This window comes from Heterocephalus glaber, unplaced genomic scaffold (assembly GCF_053883595.1).
Source record: "Heterocephalus glaber isolate CG9 unplaced genomic scaffold, H.glaber_assembly_v1.0 deba00001610, whole genome shotgun sequence".
NCBI lineage: Eukaryota > Metazoa > Chordata > Mammalia > Rodentia > Bathyergidae > Heterocephalus > Heterocephalus glaber.
Window position 1 is genome coordinate 33,750,739 of NW_028258381.1, and position 24,355 is coordinate 33,775,093.

A 24,355-nucleotide genomic window follows, 5' to 3' on the forward strand; every position below is an offset into this window, starting at 1 on the left:
GGGTATATTTTACTTTAAAAGGCAATTCCTAAAAAGCAGTACTTTTCAAACCAGGAGTATTGGCTGCCCCTGGTCTGGGAGGCTGTGGCCCAGGGCGTGGTGCCTTCAGAGGCGGTTGGCACACTCCAGAGGACCAAGAGAGAAAGGCCAGCTACGTTAGAAACGGCCTGTTCCTTGGTCTCCCCCACACTGACTCAAGCCTGGAAGGCAAACCTAGGCCTGGCCAGGATCAATGTCATCAGTGAGCTATGCCAGTAACATAGACCGGACACATTTGTGTCTTTCCACAATGTCAGAATTTATTAAATAACAATAAATTCACAAGCTACATCAGTTTCATCAGCCCTGTCTGGCTGAGTCCACTCTTGGTAGCCAGTGAGTTGGGCAATCATAAGTTCTTTTATTCCAGTCTTAATTAGTAATATGTGCAACACTCAATCCACACGTCATGCTTCATAATTTAATACGTAGGGTACAGAACAGCAAGGAAAGGGTTAAGAGCAGCTGTAGCATTGGAAGAGACAGGACCGAAACCAAAGGCTGAGAGTCTGCAGGGATGTGAAGAGTTACCATGGGTGGCTGGATAAAATTGCAGACCAGGGCCAGGGATTTAGCTCAGTGGTGCCGCTGCCTGCCTCGCAAGTGCAAGGTCCTGAGTTCGATCCCTGGTACAAAAAAAAAGGATTGCAGACCAGGCCAAGCTGCTTTGAGGCCTGGGGTTTGCTGAATGTGCAGAGGTGTTTGGAGCCCAAGTCTGGGCAGCAGACAGTTTGGGCTGCACCAAGCATGGAGATAAAGCTGAGCTGAAAGCAGGGACCAAGGGCCTGACAACTCATGACGCCCTTGCCAGGTGGTCTGATGAGATGACAGATCAGTATGTGTTGTTGCCACTGTACCCTAGTATTGAGTACCCCTCCTATATGAGCCAGGTGAGGGGTCTCAGTGTTCCTTGGTCTCGTATGTCTAGTAAGTTTGTGGTCCTGGTTTTCTGTGATATAACTGATATGTGCCCCCTGATGTAATTTGGTACATTTACAGGTGGTAATTTTTTGTTAAGCAAGATTAATTTACATGTCAGTTTGTGCCACAAGGTTGCTCTGTGCAGCTGAGGGTTGTTCTTTTTGCCAAGTTTGGTGTGTTCAACATCTGGTGGTTTTCTCTTTGCACAGATGAGTGACCAAGTCTTCTCACCTAAGCATTTGCACTCCAGTGGCACAAACTGCTGTTCTATGAAACAGAGTCACTCAAGGCAAAGCACAGCCTGGAACTCACTGTTCTGTGCAACATGGAGGCACTCACAGCAAGGCACAACCTGCCCTACACAACCAAACCACGTAGATAGTAGGGACTGGCTTCAGGGAAATGCTGCCAAGATTTTGCTTGTAGTGTTATTCTTTCTAACTTCCCGGGGTGACTTCCTGTTTGAAAGTGTAACTTTTGGGCTGGGGATTTAGCTCAGTGGTTTCGCCACCTGCTGCACAAGCGCAAGGACCCGAGTTCGATCCCCGGTACCAAAAAAAAAAGAAAGTGTAACTTGTATGTGTCTGTCTTTTCACCTGAACGCATCCTATTCCACATCCCAGAGGGACAGCTCCGAGACAGACAGTGGCTCTGCAGGTCCACACCTGCCATTGCAAAGCCTGAAACACTCCTTGCCAGATGCCACTGCTAACACCATGTCAGGCTTTGTGTCAAGAGCCCCTGAGGCATGTCCCCTGCATTTTTATACCATAAGTAATGACAGACCAGAAGCACTGCAGTTTTGAGGAATTTTTTTGTCTTTGTTTTTATTGGTATGTGCCTGGTCCAGGCTTTAAATATAAAAAGTACTCTACTTAGTCACCATTTGTAAAGAATAGCTGGTAAACTGCCCAAGTAGAACCATTTTCTACTCATGGGAGGCCGTGAAGACACTATTGAAATGCACACTTTGATTTGTGCATCTTCTCTCTTTTCCTTTGTGACTAAAACTCTTCAGTCTCGGGAATTTGATGTTTATTCCTGAATGCTTGTTCTCATCTCATCAGACATTTGCAGGCCTAGGTCATTTTTTTCCATGTCAGTAGAGTCTGAGCAAACCCCTGGTGCTCACCATGCTGGGGATCCCGCACTTTGGTACAGCCATTTTTTTCTCATATCTTAGTGTGTTTTGTTTGTGTTTCTTTTTCTTTCCCCACTCCCCAGGCGCACGTGCAGCTTCATCTGACTGAGGCTGCCCTGCCTTGTTTTGCAGGTGTGGAACACATTTGGTTTGAGACACCATATTTTATCTTTCTTTTTTTTTGGTACTGGGGATCAAACTTGGGTCCTTCCGCTTGTGAGGCAGGCGGCGGAACCACTGAGCTAAAGCCCCGGCCCGAGACACCATTAAAAGAGCAAAGGTTTAGGTTGCTTGGCTTGTTCTCTAAATTATCACAGACGATATATATGCACCCATGTTTATAGTGGCACAGTTTGTAATAGCTAAAGCTTGGAAACACCTCAAGTGCCCATCAACTGGAAACTGGATAAAGAAGATGTGGAGGCTTTTTATAAAATGGAGTACTACTCAGCCATAAAGAACCACAAACTAGTGACATTTATAGCTAAATGGATGCATATTGAGGCCATACTCTTAAGTGAAATAAATAGGACACACGTGTAAATACCGAATAGTTTCTTTGGTATGAGAAACTGAAAGTATAAATAAGGATTAAAATGATTAAAACGAATAATTGATAAGTTGAAATAGGAAGAAAAGGTCCAAAGATGTAGGGGAAGGGGAAAGGAAAGAAGGGAAAGGAACAATTATGAGAAAATGAAAAAATGGAAACAAAGTCTATGTAAATAGGGAGGGGTAGAGGGGATGAAGAGAGGACAGGGAATGGGGAAAAAATAAGAACCAAGATACGTCATCTGCAGGTACAAGCACCCAATGATAAATATAAATGTAGTGTATACCTAAAATGTACCAATAAAAGAATTTAAGGAAAAATATTTAGAAAAATAAATTATTGAAGAATGAGCAAAGCGTGTTGCAGAGCAGATTGACTTGAGCAACTTGTGTTTCTTCTAAAACCTGAAGCGCTGTTTGTTGGCACATGGCAATAAAATGTTTTGGACCTCTAGTCTCGATCCATGGAGCATGTTTAGACACCAGAGTGGTTTTTTTCCAGCCAAAATTCGTGAGTTTCCAGATCAGTTGCCAACCAGTGACTGAAGTCTTCATGGTATGAGGCAAGCTATGTCCATTTCCTCATCTGCACAGGGGCTGCAAAGCTGCAGACACACTGTAGACAATGTATACATTTTGAACCACTGATTTTATTGATCTTTTTTTTTTTATGGTGCTTGGGAACAAACCCAGTGCCTTGTACATGACAGACAAGCACTCTGCCACTGAGCCACAGCATGGCCCTTGATTGGTCTTTAAAATATTGCTTGACTTTAGTTTTAAGAATTTAGAAAAATATAAGAAAAATAGAAACCTTACTATTGAGGGGTGAGGGACTCCAGGAGGTATCACTTTCCATTGAGAATCAATCAGAGACCAGGAGGGTGGGCAAGATGCAGTGTGGTGCGGCTGTTCAGCCCCGTCCCAAGTATTCCTGCTCCCAGGTTGGCGTCCTGCCCAGGGCCCAGGCTCCTGCTCTGGTCTACAAATGGCTGCAGCGTGTCTGTCTGTTTTCCAGGCCCCGCCATGGGAGAAGCACTGCAGCACGTGGTCCCCACCCTCAAGACCTGTCTCCAGACCACAAGAGACCCCCATATGTGCCTGAAGCTCTTCTCCATCCTCTCCAGCCTGCTGCTGAGGCCCAAGGACACCATCAACTCCCAGGGGTAGGTGGTCCTTGTGTCTGGCACAGTAAGCCTCCCTGGGTGCTGGGCAGGGCTCCCCAACTTGCCCCTACTTCTGGGTAGGGGCCCCTCTTCCTGCCTCCCCCCCACATACACACACTACTGGGTCACAGGTAGGAGCTTGAGGGCACTCATGAGCTTCTCTGTGCCCTAAGTCCTGCTACCATCTGTCCCCACTGGTAGACAGCACGATCAGAACAGTAGTGCATTGCAGAGAAATGCTGGAACAGTAAATCAAAGTCATTTTAGTGTAGTCATTAAAATTCCATTGAATGAAAAAGTTTTAGGGAACATTAACTATTAATGGTTTATATATTAGCAGTTCTCACTTTTAAAAGGCTTTTGGTACCTTTCAAACCTAACAAAGAACTGATTGAATTGCCATTGATAGTTAAGCAGAACAGATAGTCTTCTATTATCTGAAAGAACTTTTAGGTAGCATTAAAACACTTAGGGCCTCCCGTTTTACTGCTTTGAAGCAAGGAAAAAGGAACAAAGAACATGGAAGAGAAGAACAAGCCTGTGGGAGGGAGAACAGCTGTCACAGTGCCCCGAACCAGACAGGAGGTGGCAGGTGACCTGTGTGCCGGGCTGTGGATGGTTTAGAGAATTCAAGACTGCCCTGGGGAAGAGGCCCCAGCAGCTCTCAGGCCACTATTTTTCTCTATTAAATCAGCAGAATACCCAGTCACACCGGGTCCCAGCCTGAAAAGTGGGAAGGGGTGGGGACAGATGGCAAGGCTCGGCTCTCAGGACACAAACGTGGCGGCTCAGGCTCCATCGGCACCTGGGAACCCTCCTCTCCCAGGAAACAGGTCCATGGAAGCAGATGTGGCCAACAGACTACAGTTTCCCATGCAAACAGTTTGGTCATTTAAACTTTGATTGCAATTCATCTCATCTCTGCTGTTGGGCCTCTAGCCAGCCCATTAGGAAATTGTTTCCTGCTTGTCTGCAGAACTCAAGGCCAGAAGGGATCATAAAAAGGTACTAATATGAGCCTTGGCAGCAGCCCTGAGCAGGCAGACATGCATGTGGGAGATGCACGAGGCAGTGTCACTACAGAGACGGCGGCTGTCACCTCACACTCTTCCGAGCTCCAGGTCCAGCCCATTGCTGGTGCTGGCCTCAGCCATGATCTGAGACTTAAAATTAGAGGAAAGGCTTCTTATGGGAAGAAATCAGTGTCACAAGAAGTAGGTTGTTCAAATAAAGTTATTTAAGTGAAATAATTAGGTATTTTTATAGACAGGAAAGATTTAAAAAATAACATTCAGTTTGATTTAGAGGGCTTATAAAATGGTAGCATCATCAAGTGTCTGACGCTGCTGGACAGGGACACTGGAGAGGGGGACCCTGGAAGCTGGCATCTGTGCGGCATTTGAGTCAGGATTCCCTTTCCAGAGAAGAAAGCACATGAACAGCAAGCAGTACGGTGGCACTGAGCAGTGTCCTCTGCCAGCCCCTCCTCGCTTCTAGTTACCAGCTGCTGCTCGCAGGCCTAGTTGAGGCAGGACTTCTCCTGGCGGCACCATCTGGGCTTTCTGTGGGTCAAGCTGTAGAGGAAAGTTGCCACCTTTGTCCATCCTTTTTGCACTCCTACTCCTGGCAGCCTCCTGCTCTTGCTAGAGCTTGTGTTGAGACACCTCGAGGAAGCAGAGAGGACCTGGGAGGGAGGAGCCCTTGCCATGCTGCTGCCTTGGCTCCATTCCTCATTGCCAGTGAAAACTGGGAACACCTTACAGAGTCAAGTTTGTATGTAAAACTCGAATGCCGGTGAAGGTGATGCATGTGATCTTGCGAGTGGCGGCTTACTGGTTCGTCTCTCAGCAGAGTGAGCCCCCAGTGGAGGCCTGCCCAGAAGGGGCCTGTGGGATGCGTCTTCCTGACGTGGCCTGTGTTAGCAGAGCCTGCTGTGCATCTTCTGTGCAAGGAGAACTCCCTCATTGAACATATTTGTTTTATCCTGACTGCCCTCATGTTAAGGGTCTGGATGGCAGGTTCTGACACACCACAGCTGTGGGGCTGCAGCTGCCTTCCTGAAAGGCCATGTTGTCAGCACTTGGGTGCTCACCCTGAAGCCACTTTTCCAGGCCTCTTTACATGGACCCCTCAGAGATGGAGCAGGGCTAGGTCATCCCAAGGTGCCCTCTTGTGGATCACTGCAGAACATGTTGGCTCTTTGCTTAAACATTAAAACACATCGAGCTGGGAGTGAGTGCACACCTGTAATCTCAGCACTTGGGAGGCTGAGGCAGGAGGGTTGCCACAAGTTCGAGGCCAGCCTAGGCTCCATAGTGAGTTCAAGGCAAGCCTGGACTCTATAGCATGAGCCTGTCTGAAAAAAAAACAAAAAACAACCAAATAAACACATTGAGAACTTGAATCTGTGCATCATCCTAACCCAAATTAACTTTCTAAATTTGCTTATCCATCATGGCCCCAAAATGCTTGTGCTGGGAGCAAGCAGATGGGGCCTGCAGAAGAGCATCCATGCAGGCAGCACGCAGAAGCAGCTAGCCGCCAGGGCAGTGCCAGCAGGTCGCATGGGGTGGTCTTCAGTGCTGTTTTGGTATTGCAGCCAAGCAGCTGAAGGTCTGCAAGTGTGCAGGGGCCCGTGGGAAATGCTAAGACTCATTTCTGCCATTTCAGCAGGTCTTGGGTGCAAGTGCAGCAGTGAGGACCGCATGGGCCCAGGGGCTCTCATGCTGTTTTGCCGTTTTTGCTAAAGGCATGTTGAAACTGGTGGGTCCCCTCAAAATGAAGCTACATGGACTGTTGTGGGAGTCCTTGCTTCCCTGAGGCATTATCCCATGTCCCCACATCTGCCCCCCCCAAAACTGAGTGGCCCTGTAGCTGCTCTCCTTGCCAAGGTGGAAGATCACGTGTTCACAGAAACTTGTTGGGCCTGTGTTGTAAGGTGGACACTGACGGGACTGAGTCTGCTGGGCTGTGGGTCAGGGTTACTCAGGCCTCCTCCATGGAGCCCCCTGTCAATAAAGAAAGAGGCTAAAAATACATTCTCAGGCCATAGGGCTTTCTGGAGAACCAGGTCTACAAAGCTGGTCTAAGATGAGGCCAGCAGGAACCCTCAGAAGTGCAGCCCTGTGACAGCCATGTTTCCCGATGAGGTTAGGCCAGACAGCCATCTCCCTCTTCCCACTGGAGATATAGCCATGGCCACCACAGTCCCAGTCTCCCCAGGAGTAGGGGATGTTCCTGTTGGTGTCAGTTCCAGTTTTTCCCATCGACGCTTCCCCCCTTCCCCAAACCAAGATGCTTTCCTTCGGAGTGAGTCTCTGCCCTTGCTCACTACTGTCTCCTGTGTTGGCTCCAGGCAGTTTTGTGGCTACCTCGACACATTGGTGAAGGACATCCTGATGCCCAACCTGCAGTGGCGAGCGGGGAAGACCGCTGCAGCCATCCGCACGGCCGCCATGTCCTGCCTGTGGGCACTCACCAGCAGCGACATCCTGTCAGCCAAGCAGGTAGGGCAGCTCTGCCGCATCCTGGGCATTCAGGGCTTGGGCAGACATGCATCTGGGAATGTGCAGGCTGTGGAGGGAAGTAGACAGGCCTGTGCCTGGGTGGGTGGGAGGAGCAGGACAGAAGGCAGAGGTCTGGCTACCAGTCAGTATTACAGGTTTTGTCTCCTTGGATAAACTGGGGGCCTGGCAAGGATTTGGTCTCCTAGGTTTACTTTTTTTGAGACGAGGTCTCACTGTGTAGTCCAGGCTAGCTTTGAACTCACTGTGTAGCCCAGGCTGACCTCAGCCTTCTGAGTGCCGAGATTATAGGTTTGGACCACCACGCCCAGCCCTTAGGTTTACACATTGAATATTCTTTACAAAACTAAGAATTTAATCATAGGATTCACCAAGGTGGCCAGGCCTTGGCCTTCTGTGTTGGTTCTGTTTGTGTCTGGCCTGTGCAGGGAGTCAGAAAGCAGTAGAAACAGCTCCTGCCTTGAGCTTGTGCATCTTCAGTTGCCCAGCAGCTGGGGAAGCCTTTCGGCCAGGCCCTGCAGTGTGTGAGCGCCCCCTCCTGGCGCATGGAAGGGTTGTTGCTCCAAAGTGCTCCTGGACACCCATAGTGCACCACAGGAGGCAGAACTGGTCTTGCTAGGGGATTGGGAATCATGGATTACTAGAAATCCACCAACCGAGTTAAAACAAAAATTGTTCCAACTATCTAAAGATCCAGATTCTAGTCTACTTGGTACAGCTTTTACAGCAGCATTTCGTACTGCATTTTGCTCACGTCAGCTGGGCCCCTCTTTGCAGGTGGTCAGAGCAGACCTGCCAGCACCATCTCACATGCTTCTGGTTCCAGGTGCAGGATGTGCAGGATGCATTACTGCCTCGGGTCCTGGCCACCCTGGAAGAAGACATGCAGACCACCCGGCTGATCTCCTGTCGTATCATTAATATATTTTTAAAGACCTCTGGTGATGTTATGGACCCAGATAAATTCATCAAGGTTTATCCTGGTAGGAGATTTCTGTTTATCAAACCATGTGTATACATTTATATTCAAATGACTTCTTTGATAGCAAAAAAGACAGAAAATGTTAACATTTTGTCTTATGGTTATGTTGGTATTACGAGTCCAAACACAGCAATGACAGATAAAACATTAAACGAATAGCAGAACCCAGTGTGAGCGGTCTGGACCAGAGTTGGGGTGGGAGCAAAGCCCCATTGCACAGCAGCCCAAAGGGTGGCAGGAACCCCGACTCAGAGCAGGACTGTTGCCAGGCCCTGGTGTAAAAAGAAGGTCTTGGGTGAGGCTGCTCTCCCTGGCTTGCTGGAGCAGTTGCCTGCCCTGCAGCAGGGCCTGTGACAGAGAGGGAGGTTAGGGCTGTGCCCCCAGCTGGGGTCTCAGCCATCACTACCCAGTGTCTGCCATTTTGGAGCCTAAGCATCAGACAAATCCTAGCTAGGGCCAAGGCCAGGAGTGGGTGGAAACGAAGCATCAGTTAGAAGCCACCAAGAAAACAAATGCTGAGCTGAATAGCGAATGCAGAGAAGGAAAATCAGTCACTCAGGTGAGCTTTGGAACACAGCTGCCTGAAAACATAAGGAAACCCCAGCATCCTGAAGGAGAACAGATAAATGGACCAAGCACAGCAGCTCTGGAGAGGAGGGAAGCAACACATGACATTCTCTCTTCAGACCTCAAAAAACTGAAAAACAACTTCCATTAAAATAAGCTTGAAAAACCAAATGATAAACAGGAATAGAGAACAGACAAATGGATAAATGTAGGAAGATGCCTGGCAGTGACTCGGGAGTGATAGGCACTGACTCAAAGGGAGTTGCCCAAGGGACACATCTGGATGAGGCGGGAGGGGAAGACCTGCACATGTACCTCTTCATCGCTTAAAACTGGAATTACCTATACATCGAGTCTCCCACGGATGGTTTTCATGATTCCTGGAATGACCAACTCTGGAATTTACAAGCCAGTGTACGTGTAAATCTAAACATGGTTGAAGGCTGATATTAGTGAATTAAAAAGCTTCACTTCCCTAAAACATAGCTCCTCCAAAGAAGATGAAGGTGTAGAGGAGGTGAGGCATGAGCCTTGGTAAAGGAGGAGGAGGGGGCCAACATTGGAAAGGAGGGAGATACAGAATTGCCCAGGACTGGAAAGAGACGTAGACTCACAGATCCAATGTGTGGAACAAATGCTGGGCAAGAAGCTACTTCCCAAAGAAAGCAGAAGTCCAGGTCTAGGTGGATTTGGGGGTTTGTGGGGTGGGGATGTTTTTGTTTTTAGTCACAAACATTTTTTTCCTGCCCACAGTCTCTATGGCTCTGTTTCCAAATGAATTCGGCCAGAGTGAGTTGTTGGCTGCCAGGGTGAATTGGGACATTGTTTACTTGTCCTCAGTGGAAGCCAGTGAAAAGATGGCACATATTCGGGCATTTGTCCTGCAGCTTACAGCGAGTCCGTAAGAATCCCTCGTAGCTAGATTCCTGTACTTCTTGGTGCCAGTTCTGTGCTCTTGGAAGAGCCATCACCTTCTTGGCCAGAGAGGGGAAGATGAGCACAGCCACCTCTAGGGCCCCTGAGACCAACTGTAGTGACAGGGACAGCAGCATGGACCCAGCAGGAGGCTTCCAACCCATCAGAGTTGTGACTGCTCCTGAAAGCACTGTGCTACCACAGAGAGGACTTGAGGCAGCCTTTTCTGTCCAGAGTTGGAGTCAGTGTCACCATCATAAATTAATCCCAGCGGTGGCCTGGGTGCCCATGAACCTGGAGGAAGACATCTCAGCACTCTGATGTTTATGAGTTGGCTGACCTTGTGCAAGTTTTGACTCTGACTCAGTTCCTTTGTCCTGAGATATGAGTGTTGTTATGGTTGCTTGCTGTTGGAGACTTCGATGAGATCACACATGTGTTGCTCAGCGTGCAGCCCAAGGTGACTCCCTCCTTGATTTGTAGATGTGTACTCTTCGTGCCTTGTGCGGCCAGAGCCCAGTGCCCTTTGGAGCTCGTGGGTGTCTCTCCTGAGGTGATCTAGCAGATCCTGTTCGTCCCAATGCCCTGCCCTTTTGGTGGGACACCCTGAACTTTGGATGTTTAGGATGTTTTTTGTGCCATTCTGTAAGCCAGGAGCGGCTTGTTGAGAGTAGAATGTACCCTCCATACAGAACAGAGGATGAGCTCAACCTGTGTGTGCAGCTGGGAGGCGTCATGCCAGGCAGGGCAGCCCCCTATCCTTTCAGCGCTTAGCTCTTTCCATGGTCATTTATTCTCTGGAGAGGTGTACAAGTAGGTGCTGGAGGATTTTTTTTTTTTTTTTTTTTTTTTTTTTGTGGTACCAGGGATCAAACTCGGGTCCTTGTGCTTGCAAGGCAGGTGGCAGAACCACTGAGCTAAATCCTCAGCCCTGCTGGAGGATTTTTTAAGACCATGTAGAAAGGCCTAAGTTTGATACAAACCTTAGCTGAATGTGGTGGTACAGCCTATAATCCCAGCACTCTGGGTGTCTGAGGTCACAAATTCAAGGCCATCCTGAACAACTTAACAAGACTTTGTCTCAAAATTTTTTTTAAAAAAACTGGGGATGTAGCTTGGTGAGAAAACCCTGGGTTCAATCCCTAGTACAGGGAAAAAACTTAAAAACCTTACCAGTTAACTTTGAATGTCCTACCCATCAGGAAAGACTGTTCTACTGCAGTAGCAGCAAGGCCTGGTCACCAAGTCCCACAGAACAGACTGACAGCAATGAGACTGCTGCGGGAGTGGCCAGCTCCAGAGGCCTGTGTGTGACTGGCTTCTCAGAGCTAGGGGGCCCTGCCATCTCCCAGGTGAGGGCAGCGTGGGTCTGCTGAGCTAGCAGGGCAAGAGCACCTTGCCTGTGGGTGCCAGCTGTATGGCAGCTTTGAGGTATGGGTCTCCTGGGACTGAGGGCAGTGCTGCCCAAGAGAGAGGATTAGATCCATGAGTGGGTCTTTACAGGTGAGCTGTCTGCTCTGGAGCCTCTAACACCTGTCCGCCCCTCCCTCCAGAGCTCCTAAAGCGCCTAGATGATGTCTCCAATGACGTGCGGATAGCTGCCGCCTCCACCCTGCTCACCTGGCTAAGGTGCATCCAGAGCTCTGACGGCAAGTCATACTATCAAAGCAGCATCCAGTACCTGTACCGGGAGCTCCTCATTCACCTGGATGACCCTGAGAGTGCCATCCAGGATGCAGTCTTAGGTGAGCTTCCTGATGCCTTTGGCCCACATGTGAGAGCCATAGCCTCGGTCAGCCCATGCTGGGGGCTGTGGGGACCCCAGGGTGCTTTTGTCTTTGTGGTTCAAGCAGTGACACTTAACTGTGAAACAGATTTTCCAAAAGAAAATAATTACCAAGAAGAGTAGCACTGCTTTACATTTATGCTCATCCCTTTAATGTCTAGCTTAACAGAAGACAACTGTATTTCCACAGGTGCTTCTGCATTTTCTTGATCCTGGGACAAAATATCCAGCACCCTCAAGTTAAGGGAGAACAGGTTTATTTAGCTCACAGCTTGTAGAGGTTTCAGTCCATTATTGGCTGGCTTCTAGGCAGGGGAGCATGGCAGACAGGCATTGCAGAGGAGAAACAGTTCATAGTGGGCAGAAGGTAGCAAGGCAAGCAAGCAAGGGACCTTAGCAGCTTCTTTCTGCCCCTTTTATACTCTATCTAGGCTGTCAGGATTAGGGTGGAGCCAAACCAGTCAGTGGACTGATTTAGTAACAATGCACCCTTAATCCCAGCATCACACACTCCAGATCCAGCCACCTCTGAAAAAGCCCCACCTATGACCGCATGAGGCTTTGGGAGGACGTCTAGACACCAGCCATGACAGAATGCATATTGCTTTGGTTGAAATAAGTGAACAAGATGTGGTGCCACCTCTAGCTTCATATGCGGTTGAAGAAGTAGAGAATAGTTTTCAAGCCTCCTCACGTAACTGTGGTGGTGTTCTGATGCTGTGCCGGAGTGGACGGGTGGTGGTTTCCTAGAGGTTTCTGTTATGTACACTCTGAAACCACATCAGGAACCTTTTATGCTCCTTACATTAAAATCCGCTGGGCCAAGCCAGGAGTGGTGGTGCACACCTGTAATTTCAGCATTAAAGAGACTGAGACAGGAGGATCACAAGGTCTATCCCAGCCTGGGCTAAATAGTGAAAGACCGTCTTAAAAAAGAAAAAATCCATTGGTCCATCTCACATTTTGAGTGTAATAATGTCACTTTTGTGGTGTCTTAGGAAATAGTAACACACTGAATTACAAGTATCTTCCCAAGGGCCTGGGATTTAGCTCAGTGGTTCCGGCGCCTGCCGCACAAGTGCTAGGTCCCAAGTTCGATCCCTGGTACCAAAAACAAACAAAACCAACAAGTATCTTCCCAAAATAGATATGTTTCATTATGCAGTGTCCAAAAGTCACATTTGTGCTGGGCATGATAACACGTGCCTATAATTCCAGCACTCAGGAGGCTGAGGCAGGAGGCTCACAAGTTCAAGGGCAGCCTAGGCTACATAGAGAGTTCAAGACCAGCCTGAACTAAATACAAGATCCTGTCTCAAAACAAACCAAAAAAATCACATATGTTAGCACCGATCCCCAAAGAGTCTAGGCTTAATAAAGGTAGAGGCAAGTTTTCTATAATCCTAATATTTTGGTTGAAAGCTTGAATTTCGTCATTGGCCACAAATGGTGCCAGATGTTCTGTGGAGTAAGACACAGTTTGTTCCTTTTCTGCCAAATACCTGCATCTGGACAACCTGGGTTTGTCCATTTTCATCCATTAACCATTTTTTTGAGTGAACGTGATACTTCATGGAGGAGCTACGAGGTCATCTCCCAGCCCTGCTGCCGGCCTTGGCACCTGCCAGCAGCAGGTCCCTTCGTCATGCGCCTGGTGGCCGCAGTGTTAGGTGGCCAGGTGTTTGAGGCCAGGCTGTGGTGCCAGTGCCCCTTGTCCCACCGCCATGCAGCTGTGAGCACAGTGGCCAGGCAGGCTGTGCCGTCGGTATTATTATGGACAGATCCCAAAGGGCCCCAGGGACCCCCAGGAACCCTAGGAGCACACTTTGAGAACCACTGCCTTAGGTCACAGAGTCAGGGTGTCTGGGAGTGTGGCTGGGACTGACCAGGTGTCTGGACAACGGAAAGAAGCTGGGAATTAGAGACTGATAGGAAATAGCTTAAAACAAGAGTAGCAACTAATGCAGGGCTCGAAGGCTCTGACCTTCACTCCTCAGCAGTGTTCCCTTCCTCCCCCCACATCCTGTCCCTGCCCTGTGTCCCACAGCCCCTCAGTCCTGTCCCAACACACTTTTGTTATTTCTTCATCTTTAAAAAAATGAAACACAGGGCCAGGGATTTAGCTCAGGGGTGCCGCCACCTGCCTCAAAAGCGCAAGGGCCTGAGTTCGATCCCCGGTACCAAAAAACAAAACACACAAAGCCTTCATCCCTTCCCTTCTCTTGAGTGCTGCCCCCACCTCCCATGCTGAAAGCAGCGCTCACTCTCCACATGGCCTCCAGCGACTTCGCACTTTCCCTTGGGCACTACTGGCCACAGTGGCTGGTCAAGTACGCTCTCCTCTGGCTGCGGGATGTCTGATCCTGGGCCTCCTCATCTCTGTCTCGAGAGTACCTTCCTGTAGAGATCTCACCTCATGTCCAGAATTCCCCTGAGAGTCACACCTTGGCCAGGCCCCTGCCCCAACCCTGGACAAGCCTCCAGCTGCCCAGTGGACAAGGATGAAGGTCTGACAGGCATCACAGCCTTGCTCCCGGCCCTGTCTGCCCACTCTGCTCTGTCTCTGAAGCCTGGGTGGCTGTCGTTCTCCTCCTGACTGAGGGAGGAGCCCCAAGGGTCCTGCAAGGCCTGCTGCATCTACAGTTATTTCAGCCAGATGTGGTGGTGCATGCCTGTAATCCCAGCACTCAGGAGGCTGAGAGAGGAGAATTGCCACAGGTTCAAGGCCAGCCTGAACTGCATAGCAAGACCCTGTCTCCAAAAGAAGAATAAGTATTTCAAGTTCGTATAAACATGGTCATGTGTTTGTCCCTTCTAGTCTCGGCATTTCCTTGGCTGTACATTGAGGTTGTCTTGACTGAACTGGGTTTTAGTTCATCATATGTGATCACCACAGTACTGCGTGATGGGAGAGGTGGGGATCCAGAGAGCTGCACTCTCACCTCAGCTCTGGCCCTGACATCTGTCACCTTCAGGTGGCCTCAGGCTGTAAGATGAAGGGGTTGCGCTGCATGATTAAAATGACTTCTTTCTGCAGCCCTGCTCGGGTGTGTGGACTTAATGTCGCAGTATGTTTAAGTGGGCTGTCTGTCACCCTACCTCTGCTGTAAGGATTTGGGGAGAGTAGGACAGACATCTAAATGTGACAGTCACATTTCTAATAAGTACATTTCTGTTAATGTAAGTCTTAGAAAATTTCAGTGAAACTTCTGAAACCTGATTACATGTAAGTTTTCAGTAACTGCATTTAAAAAGAGGCTATTTGGGGCCAGGGATTCAGCTCAGTGGTTCCCCCACCTGCCCTGCAAGTGCAAGGACCCGAATTCAATCCCCGGTACCAAAAAAAAAAAAAAAGTCCATTTGTCCACTGAAAGGTTTCACAGTTGCTTTAAAGTACTTTTTAAAGTAGATAGTGCAGTGTGGACCAGCTATTAGCTGGAGGAGGAGGATTCTGTAGAAGGAGGTGAAACCCAAAAGGCCAGAGAGGCTGAGACCAAGTCAGGTCAGAGAGGGGCACAGAGGTGCCTTGGTTGTGCTTCCTGCATCCTTTGGTGCTTTGCTTAAGTACCCACTGCTGTGGTGGCTTAGTTCCTGAGAAGCAGATGGCCATCTACACAAACAAATGATTCTAAAACAGTTGAGCTGTCACCCGTGGCCCTGAGGCTGTGTGGGGGCGCCTGTCCCTTAAGCTGCTAGCTCTTTTAGTACCTGGGATCAAACTTGGGTCCTTGTGCTTGTGAGGCAGGCGTCAGAACCACTGAGCAAAAGCCCCAGCAAATATAGCTCCAGTGCATTCTTTTTTTTTTGGTATCAGGGACTGCTAGCTCTTTTAAGATCTTTCTGTCCATGTTGTGCCCAGAGTCCTAACCCAGCAGCATTGGGCTGCCTACCCTGCTCGTACAGATGGTCTGACCTGACACAGAGCTAATTTGCACATAACAGTAAGGCCCGCTCAGTGTCAGCTTCCAGCATTTTCAAGATGTTCCACTGTTTTGCAGAGGTGCTCAAAGAGGGCAGCATGCTGTTCCCAGATCTCCTGGTACGTGAGACCGAGGCTGTCGTTCACAAGCACCGCTCAGCCACCTACTGTGAGCAGCTCCTGCAGTACGTGCAGGCCACTGCAGCCGCACAGTGACCGTGTGCTGGCATCTAGCACCTCTGTGGCCTTGAACCTGCATCTTCAGAGCACCCTGTGCCAGCAGCTCAGATGCACACAGCACCAAGAATGCACCAGAGACACCACCTGCTGTTCACCCTCCCGACAGTGCTTCTGGCCAGCAGCAGCTGAATGACATCGATGTGAGTTCTGTATTTTTATGTCTTACTCAGAGAGGCCTCCCAATGTCTATAGTTCTGTTGAAGCTAAAACTAAATGTCAGCTGCCCACACAGTCAGCTAAATGAGCTGATTATTATTATTTTTTTAAGTCTCTTATGTACTTCTGGGTTCTATCTTGCTTAAATACCCTCCAAGAAAGTTAACTATTAAAAAAAAAGTGATTAAAAAAAGAAACTTCACCGTTCTTTGGGTTCTGTCTCAGACTACCAGGAATTTGAAGTCTTGACTCTTATCAGTGGAATCTTACCCATTTAAATACACTGGAACTTGTTACCTGGACATACATGGTTGTAGTATTTTTAAGTCAATAATGCTGACAGTATTGTGATAGAACATTCAGATCTCATTTTGGTTGCTTTCTTAGCAATAAAATAAGATTGTATTATATTCTCCAGCACATTCTATGCCTAAGTGCCTAAAAGATTGTAAGGAGGATATTGTTACCTTAAGCCAATATTTATATTAACACAGCAAGGAAAGGCTGTTATGTTTTCTGCTAACCTCATATTAACATTTGTGCTCTGGTGTTTGAAAATTTAATTAAATTATTCAAATTATTTTCCTATGTTTATGACTTTTGGTAATTAATTGACCTTTTTATTTTGTTTGATACTGGAGTTGGAACTGAGGACCTTGCGCTTGCGAGGCAGGCACCAGAACCACTGAGCTAAATCCCCGGCCCATTAATTGACTTTTTTTGGAAACAACTAATCTTTCCAGTTGTTCCAGCCTCAAGAATTCTGGGCCATGGGCCAGGGAGGTAGTTTAGGTGGACAAAGTGTGTGTTCAGCACACACAGGCCCTGTGTTCAGCTCCCAGCCCCTAGCACAAAATTTTAAAAAAGAATTCTGGGCCACGTGGGCTCTGTCCACTGTTGCTGGCTGTAATGTCCCCTCTGGCCACCAGGTGGCAGGCGCTCTGAACAGACCGGCCAAGTGGTCACCATGGCACCCTAGGGCTTACCTGGAAAAGGGAAGGGTGAAGGGGTGGAGGCGACCAGCCTTGGCAAGGCACTGCCCCTGCACCATAGCCCAGTTGACTGTAGCCCCCAGACATTGACATCACCTCTGCCCCTTCCCCGGCTCTGCTGTCCTGACTGCCCTCAAGCCCAGGACCTGTCATCAGTGGCCGCAGAGATTCAGGAAGCCCTCAGAGAGGACCTTCCCGTACCCTCCTGCCTTCCACCCTTTGTGTCCCCTGCCATCTCCTTGAAGGACCCTTAAGACCCACCCACTCAAAGCCCACCCCTTGACAGAACCATTGGTGCTGGCATCTTTACCTGGAAACTTGTTAGAGATGAAGTTATGGGCCTTAGCCCAGCCTGGTGAGTCAGCCTGGGAGGCACCCCGGAGGGCCCTGCCTGCCCCACATGTAAGCACTCATAGACACCACCAGCTTCATCTCCATCACAAGGACCGAAAGTAAACGGCTGAGACCTTGGCTGAGCAGCCAAGCATACAGGGTTGGCGCAGCTGCAGTGATGGTGTAGGAAGGACCAGTAGTGCCGTTTGGTCTCCGTTCATCTCCAGAGGAGCTGCTGAGAGACGCCACTGTCATGGTCAGCAGAGCTGGCTTGAGATCAGCGGGTGTGTTCAGAGAAGGACTCAAGCACAGTATGGTGGCCCACACCTATAATCCCAGCACTCAGGAGGCTGAGGCCGGAGGATTGCCACAAGTTCAAGGCCAGCCTGAACCATATATCTAGACCCTATCTCAGAAAACAAAAAAGAGAGAGAGAGACTCAACCCCAGCCACACCTAAGAAGAGTGTTAACTCTGTGAAATTCCTGGAAATGTATGCAGTTCAGTCAGCAAATATTTACAGAGCCCTCTATGCCAGGCACCAGGTAGTGAAGGATCAGTGCACCCCCTGAAGTCGACCTTAGCAGCATTATTGAGGTACAGTCTGGGTTTTTTTAATCAATATTTTATTTTGTCTAATACACCTAAAATATTACCAACATATAATACAAAAGCATTATTAATCTGATATTTTACATTCTTTTTTGTTCTAAGTCATCAAAATTTGGTGTAACAACTTGGACTAGCTACATTTCAAGTATTCAAAAGCCACATGTAGCTAATAACTAGCATATTGGACAGAGCTAAACATAGTTTTTCTGAAACTGAAAGAAATCCTATGTGCGCAATGCACAAAGAGAGAGAACAAGAGAGGCCTGGGATGCAGCTGCAAGACAGGCAGCAACAGTTCACACAGGCCCGCTGCACTTGGGGAGGAGTCTGGATTTTGTCCTAACTGCATTAGGTCGCTTCCTGCAGAAAGCCTTTCCTGATGTTCCAGAAAGAGTTGACCACTCGGTCCTCATCCTACCATGGATTTTCGATGTGAAACCTAGGGTGGCACCTAGGAGACTTTATTGCATTTTTAGCATTCAGATACGGCTGAGCTCTCAAGGGCAGGGTTTGTGTCTTTATTCACCAGGGCCTGGCCCATCTCTTACTGTATAGTGGATACCCCATGTTTATTGGAGTTGGTAATTGATTTCCTGACCTCCCTCCCCTGTCACCCACGGTGGCTTATTTTCTTGAGCATCTGACTTCCTCTGTCTTCTTTCTTCTTCCTTCTCCTCCTTCGTCCTCTTCCTTTTCCCCTTCTCGTCCTTCTCCTTTCTTTTCCTCCTCCTCCTCTTCCTTTTTCTCCCCTTCTCCTTTTTCTTCTCTTCCTCCCCCTTCTCCTTCAGAAAGCATATGCAGATTTATTAAGCAGAATCAAAGAAGTACGCACTCAGAAAGGAGTGTGGCTGTTCAAGAGTGAGCCCTGAATTCTTCAACTATGACCTCCTTTCTGTTTCAGATTAGCCTGTCCCCTAAAGCAATGGTTTCAAAGTGTGACTCGGGCTGGCACTCAGCACCATCTGGGAATCCAGTAGAAATGCAGACTCTAGAGCCCTGACCTTAGAGCCACTGAATGAGAAACTGAGGGTGAGGCCCGAAAGCTGGCACTAATAAGCCCTCCACATGACTGATAGGCACTGTGAGTGAGACCCACTGCTCTACAGAGAGAATCTGTCCCATACGGGGCCTGGTGGTGCTACTGACCGAAGCCACTCCAGCTCATTGGCCCCACTTAACCTAGGAGGAGCAGGTTTAGCTCCTGATGGTGCTGCTGGCTGAGGACTGTTCTCTGGCTGTAGTGTGAGTATCACTGCACTCAGGGCAATGTTGCCTTTAGTGTTGCTGTTGTTCACTGCTTTCTACTCTAGCTTCAGCTCACGATAACTTTTGGGGGGATGAGAGGCAAGCTTAAAGGTGCTATCTTCAGAGACTTCTGTAATTTATAGTGAGTCCTAAAACTGCACTGAAAAGTCAGTTTGACCCAGAATCTAGCTGTTTCCTATGGAAAGGCCTACCATGTGGCCAGAAAGAACAACTCTGGAGAAACGGATTTCAGTGTCTGCCTGCGCCCCTACTCGTGAAGGTGAAAGCATGGTCTTCAAGCTGCCCCTTCTAACCCAACCTTCTAGACCTCCCAGGCCTGAGGCCTCAGTGTCCCATAGGCGCCCCCACAGCAAAGATTTGCTCTTCCTCCTACCGGCAGCTGTAGGGACACAACAGGCTCTGGAAGTGAGCCCACACCTGGGCCCTCTGGTCTGGGGGGCTCAGCTCCTTTCAGATGAGATGGCCGTCCATAGTAACTAGTCCAGAGTGCACCTCAAACAGATACATGAGCACGCACAGCTTTCACCAGAAGTCCCCCTCACTCAGTGTGGTCTCTATTGATGGCGATGAACAGGCGTTCTCCAAACAAGTGAAGGACATACAGGTTGTTGCTATTTTCCGTGGAGAAGCAGTTGAGAGCTTCTCTCTTCATCTTCCTCATCTGCCCAGAAGAAGAGGATTTCTGCACCCTCCATAGCCACCAAGATGCATTTCATCTTGGCAAGTAGCACATCAGAGCTTCAGGCAGCCAAGGCTCAGAAGAGGAAGCCATAGCCAGACTCAGGGACCAACTCATGGAACCACAGCATGGCATCCTCAGTCCAAATCTCGGCCCACATCGCCTGGCTGCAGCTCTGCTGCAGGTGCACTTCCAGGGTCCCAGGTATAGTTTATAGACTGTAAAATTCTCCTTGTTCCAAGTGGACAGTTCAGGGCGTTTTAGTAAATTTATAGTTGTTCAACCATCACCACAGCCATTTCAGGTCCTTCCATCACCCCTCAGCTTCCCTGAGCCAATTTTCCAGCAGTCTTCACTTGATCTCTAGCCCTAGGAAACTGCCAATCTGCTCTTGGCCTCTGGTTTCACCTTCTCTAGTATTTCATATGTCAAGGGAATCACGCAATGTGTGGCCTTATGTGTCTGCCTTTTTTCACTGGACAGAGTTTTTGAGATTGGTTTCCACTCCCTAGGCCAGGAGGTCAGGGATCTGTCTCTGTAAGAGCCCAAGAGTCGATATTTTAGGCTTTGTGGACCACACAGTCTGTCCCAAGTACTCAGCTCCCCAGGAACCCACTCTCCTGCTGGTGGATGTTAGGTTGGGGCTATTATTAATAAAACTCTGAACTTTGTGTCTATCTTGATGTGAGCATGTTTCCATTGCTCTTGGATGGATACCACAGATTGTGAGGTCATAACTGGTAAGCGTAGTCCCTGGGTGCCTGATTCTCTTTTTAATTGCTTTATTGACCTATAACTGCACATATTTGAAGCAAGCAATTTAATGAGCTTAGACCTAAGTGTACACCCATGAAACCAGTACCGTGGTCAAGGCAGTGAACTTCTCAATGACATCAGGCCCTTTATAGTCTCACCTTACCTCCGCTATGTCCCTGCTCTCCAGGTATTACCATCTACTTTTAGTCACAGGCAATTGCATTTTTTAGAATTGTGTGTAAATAGATTTACATGTTTTCTTTACCTTGCTTCTTCAGCATAATTATTTTGGAACCTGACTATGCTGTGGTGTCCATCAATAGTTCATTCTTTTTCATTGCTGAATAATATTCTATTATATAGACAGACCACAACATATCTATCCACTCAGCTGCTGATTTATGTTTGAGCTGGTTCTAAGTTTTGGATATTACCAAACAAACAAAAAACTCTTTAGATTTTTGTATGATTCCTTGTATGGCTAAACACTTTCATTTGACTGAGATAAACATCTAGGAATAGAATGACAGAGATAGTAGAAGTATACCCAAGTTTTACTTCAGAAACTGCCAAACTAAAACTACTTTCTAAAATAATTGTATCATTTTATATTTCTTCCAGCAGAGTGTGAGAGTTCCATTTCCTTCTATTTTTTACTAACACTTGCTAGGTCAGTTTTTAATTTTATCCATTCTAATAGGTGTGTAATATCTCATTGTGGTTTTAATTTGCATTTCCCTAATGCCTAATGGTGTTGAGCATCTTTCCATGTGTGTATTTTCTGTGTATTTTGTTATTTATGAATCATCTTTTATTGTGGTATCCTTCCTGTTATTTAAAAGCTGGGTTGTTTTGTTGAATATTGAGAATTCCCCATATATTCTGGATACAAGTCTGTGACCGTTAATCATGGATGTCAGCTTGATTGGGTTAAGAAATACCTAGTGGGTTAGGGAAGCATGCTTCTAGGGAGGTCACAGAGGTGTGACCTTAGGTACCATACATACATAGTCCCTGGCACCTTTCCCCTGATCTGCGTCCCAGCCACCATGAGCTAAGAAACTTTGTTACACCATGCCCTTCTGCCATGCTGTTCCTTCTTTGGAACTAGCCAGCCATGGACTGAATCCTCTGAAATCATGAGCCTAATAAGCCTCTCCTGATTTAAGTTGTAGGTGTCAGGTATTATGTCCTAGTACAGAAAAACTGATTGATATAAAGTCCTTTGTTCTATATGATTTGCAAATATTTTTCCCTAGGTCTGTCACTTTGTCTTTTTTTCTTCTTTAAGTGTCTTTTGAAGAACAGAAGGTTTGAATTTTGAATTAACTCAAATTTATCAGTTTGTTCTTCTATGCATTGTGCTTTTAGTGTTGTATGTTAATAAATCTTTGCCCAACTCAAGGTCACAGAGATTTCAGTTCCTGAATTTTCAAAAGTTCAAAAAATTACTGTCATTAAAATATAACTCATTTGTTTGCCTCTACCTACATCTCTATTCAAAGGCAAGCTTTACTTCCTTTTGAAATAACTTTCTGAGCTGGGCATGATGGTGCACACCTATAATCCCAGCACTCAGAAGGCTGAGGCAGAAGGATTGTCCTGAGTTCAAGGCCACCCTGAACTACATGCCAAGACAATCTCAAAAGAAAAAAAAAGAAGAAAAGAAATTCCTTTCTTTGAACTAAATTAAGATGTGAAATCCCACCAAGATATGAGTTGGCTAAAGATAAAATTCCTACCTTTTTTGTTTTGTTTTGCTTTGTTTTTTGTTTTTGTTTTGTTTTGTTTTTTGAGACAGGGTCTCACTTTGTAGTTCAGGTTGTCCTTGAGTTCACTATGTAGCCCAGGTTGGCCTTGAACTCATGGCAATCCTCCTGCCTCAGCCTCCCGAGTGCTGGGAAAACTCCTACCTTTTAATAGCCTCAGACAGTCCATTGAATGTCAAGATGGAATGATCTCCAAAGTGTATTATTAACTATAAAAACCAAGGAGCACAGCATTATGCACAGGATGTCCTGTATGTAAAAGGAGGGAAAGGGAGCTACTTATTTGTTTATATGCACAAAATATTTCTGGAAGTTTACAAATGAAACTACTAACACTTCTGGAGAGATTCCCGTGTGACTGATAGGTTTCCTTCTGTGCCTTTTGATCCTTCGAATTTACTGCCTGCATGTATTGCCTAAGTCACAGTTCACTTCAGCTCAAACTAATTTGTAATTGGAAACCTGACTAACCCTAGGTGATGTTCTTCACTCTCTACACACCCATTTCTTTGGCAGAAAGAACCCTGGGTCCAGAATAATATTCAGGATGTCAGAAGGTTCATCAAAAAGTTGTCTTGTTGGGAAATGAAAATGAAAAGACTTGTACCCAAGCATTCATAATGGCTTTATTCAAATCCCAAACTGGAAATAAGCCAAACATCGATTGACTGTAGTGAAAAGATAAACCGTAATATAGCCATACAACAGAACACCACACTGCAGTCAAAGGGAAAAAATGACTGACACACACTGTGACGTGGGTTGGGCTGAACTGGAAAAGCCTGATGTAAGAGAACATATCGTATAATTTTTTCTGTGTGGGATCACAGAACAGGCAAAGCTGTCTGCAGTAACTTTACAATCACAGAATCACTGATGACTGTAAGCATGATAGGAGCTTGGAAAGCAAAGGCTATGGCTGGGTGCCCTGAGCGTGGTGCCCTCGTTGTTGTTGTTGTTGTTGTTGTTGTTGTTATATGTGGTGTCTTCTTCACTGGAAGGCTTGCCTTCTAAAGCTAGATCTTTCTTCCTGACATCTAAGGCTTGCTTCTAGCCACAGGGGCAAAAGCATTTGCTTATTTGTGCTTTGGTGTCTATTCAAGGGTGTTTTGTTTTGTTTTCCTCTTCTTCTTTTGCAATGCTAGGGATTGAACCCAGGGCATTTTGCATGCCAGGCAAGTGCCACACTACTGAGCTCCCTGTCCCCCAGCCCTCAAGGGTTTTCTTAATGCCTTGGAAAGTAATTTGAAGAGAGCCGTGCTTAATGGGTCCTGGCTGACAACAAATACAACAAATGGTAACTGTAGACAGAAGAATCTATTTAGAAGTCTAGATGTTATTTTCCTGGCCTAATTGCTGGCACTTTTATCACCTCATATTACTCTAACACCTTATATTAGTTTTCTCTAAGGCCCTATATTTCTTCCTTTTCTTGTTTTGGTTTGGTTTGATTTTTTGAGACAGGGTCTCACTACGTAATTCAGGCTGGCCTTGAATTCACAACATAACCCAGGCTGGCCTCAAATGCATGGCGATCCACCTGCTCAGCCACCACACCTGGCTGTTCCTTCTCTTTAAAAAGCGAGTTGACAGTTAGTCTTCATTTTATTTTTCCCAGGGATCAAACCCAGGGCCTTGCACATGCTAGGCAAATTATATAGTTCTTTAAAAAGTGAATTGAGCCGGGTATTTATCTCAGTGGTGCCACTGCCTGCCTCACAATCATAAGGTCCGGAGTTCAATCCCTGGCACCAAAAAAAAAAAAAAAAAGTGAGTTAACACTTTTGATTAAAACAGAGAAGAGAGGAGGAACAATAGCAAATGTAAGGTTGGTGTAGGACAGTGAATGGCCCTTTAAACTAGTGTAGAATTGGGTTTGGTGTAGAACACTGACATTTTGGACAAGTCCCCACTGAAGTTTTTATCCTGCTGCTCAATGCCCATGCTAGAGGTATTTTGATGTCCATGTTAAGTACACACCATCAATCTTGCTGCTTACGCAGCTGTAGCTGGTCAAGGCTGTGGCTGAGTAATCAGCCCA

The 24,355-nt window shown here is 47.2% G+C and overlaps 1 protein-coding gene across 2 annotated transcripts in view; it reads left to right on the forward strand.

Annotated features, from left to right (window-relative positions):
• Positions 1 to 24,355, forward strand: part of Dnaaf5 (dynein axonemal assembly factor 5) — an 81,519-nt gene that overhangs the window by 29,308 nt on the left and 27,856 nt on the right. Inside the window, exons 9-13 of one of the 2 annotated variants that reach the window (XR_015445280.1) lie at positions 3,672 to 3,819; positions 7,175 to 7,325; positions 8,170 to 8,326; positions 11,361 to 11,552; positions 15,592 to 15,892. Coding sequence is in view for 1 of the 2 variants with exons in the window: in XM_021254619.2 (XP_021110278.1) it covers positions 3,672 to 3,819; positions 7,175 to 7,325; positions 8,170 to 8,326; positions 11,361 to 11,552; positions 15,592 to 15,728 (785 nt within the window). In the remaining variant the exon portion in view is untranslated. Of the gene's footprint in view, positions 1 to 3,671; positions 3,820 to 7,174; positions 7,326 to 8,169; positions 8,327 to 11,360; positions 11,553 to 15,591; positions 16,491 to 24,355 lie in introns of those variants that run through there. The other variant, XM_021254619.2, reaches the window with a different exon arrangement.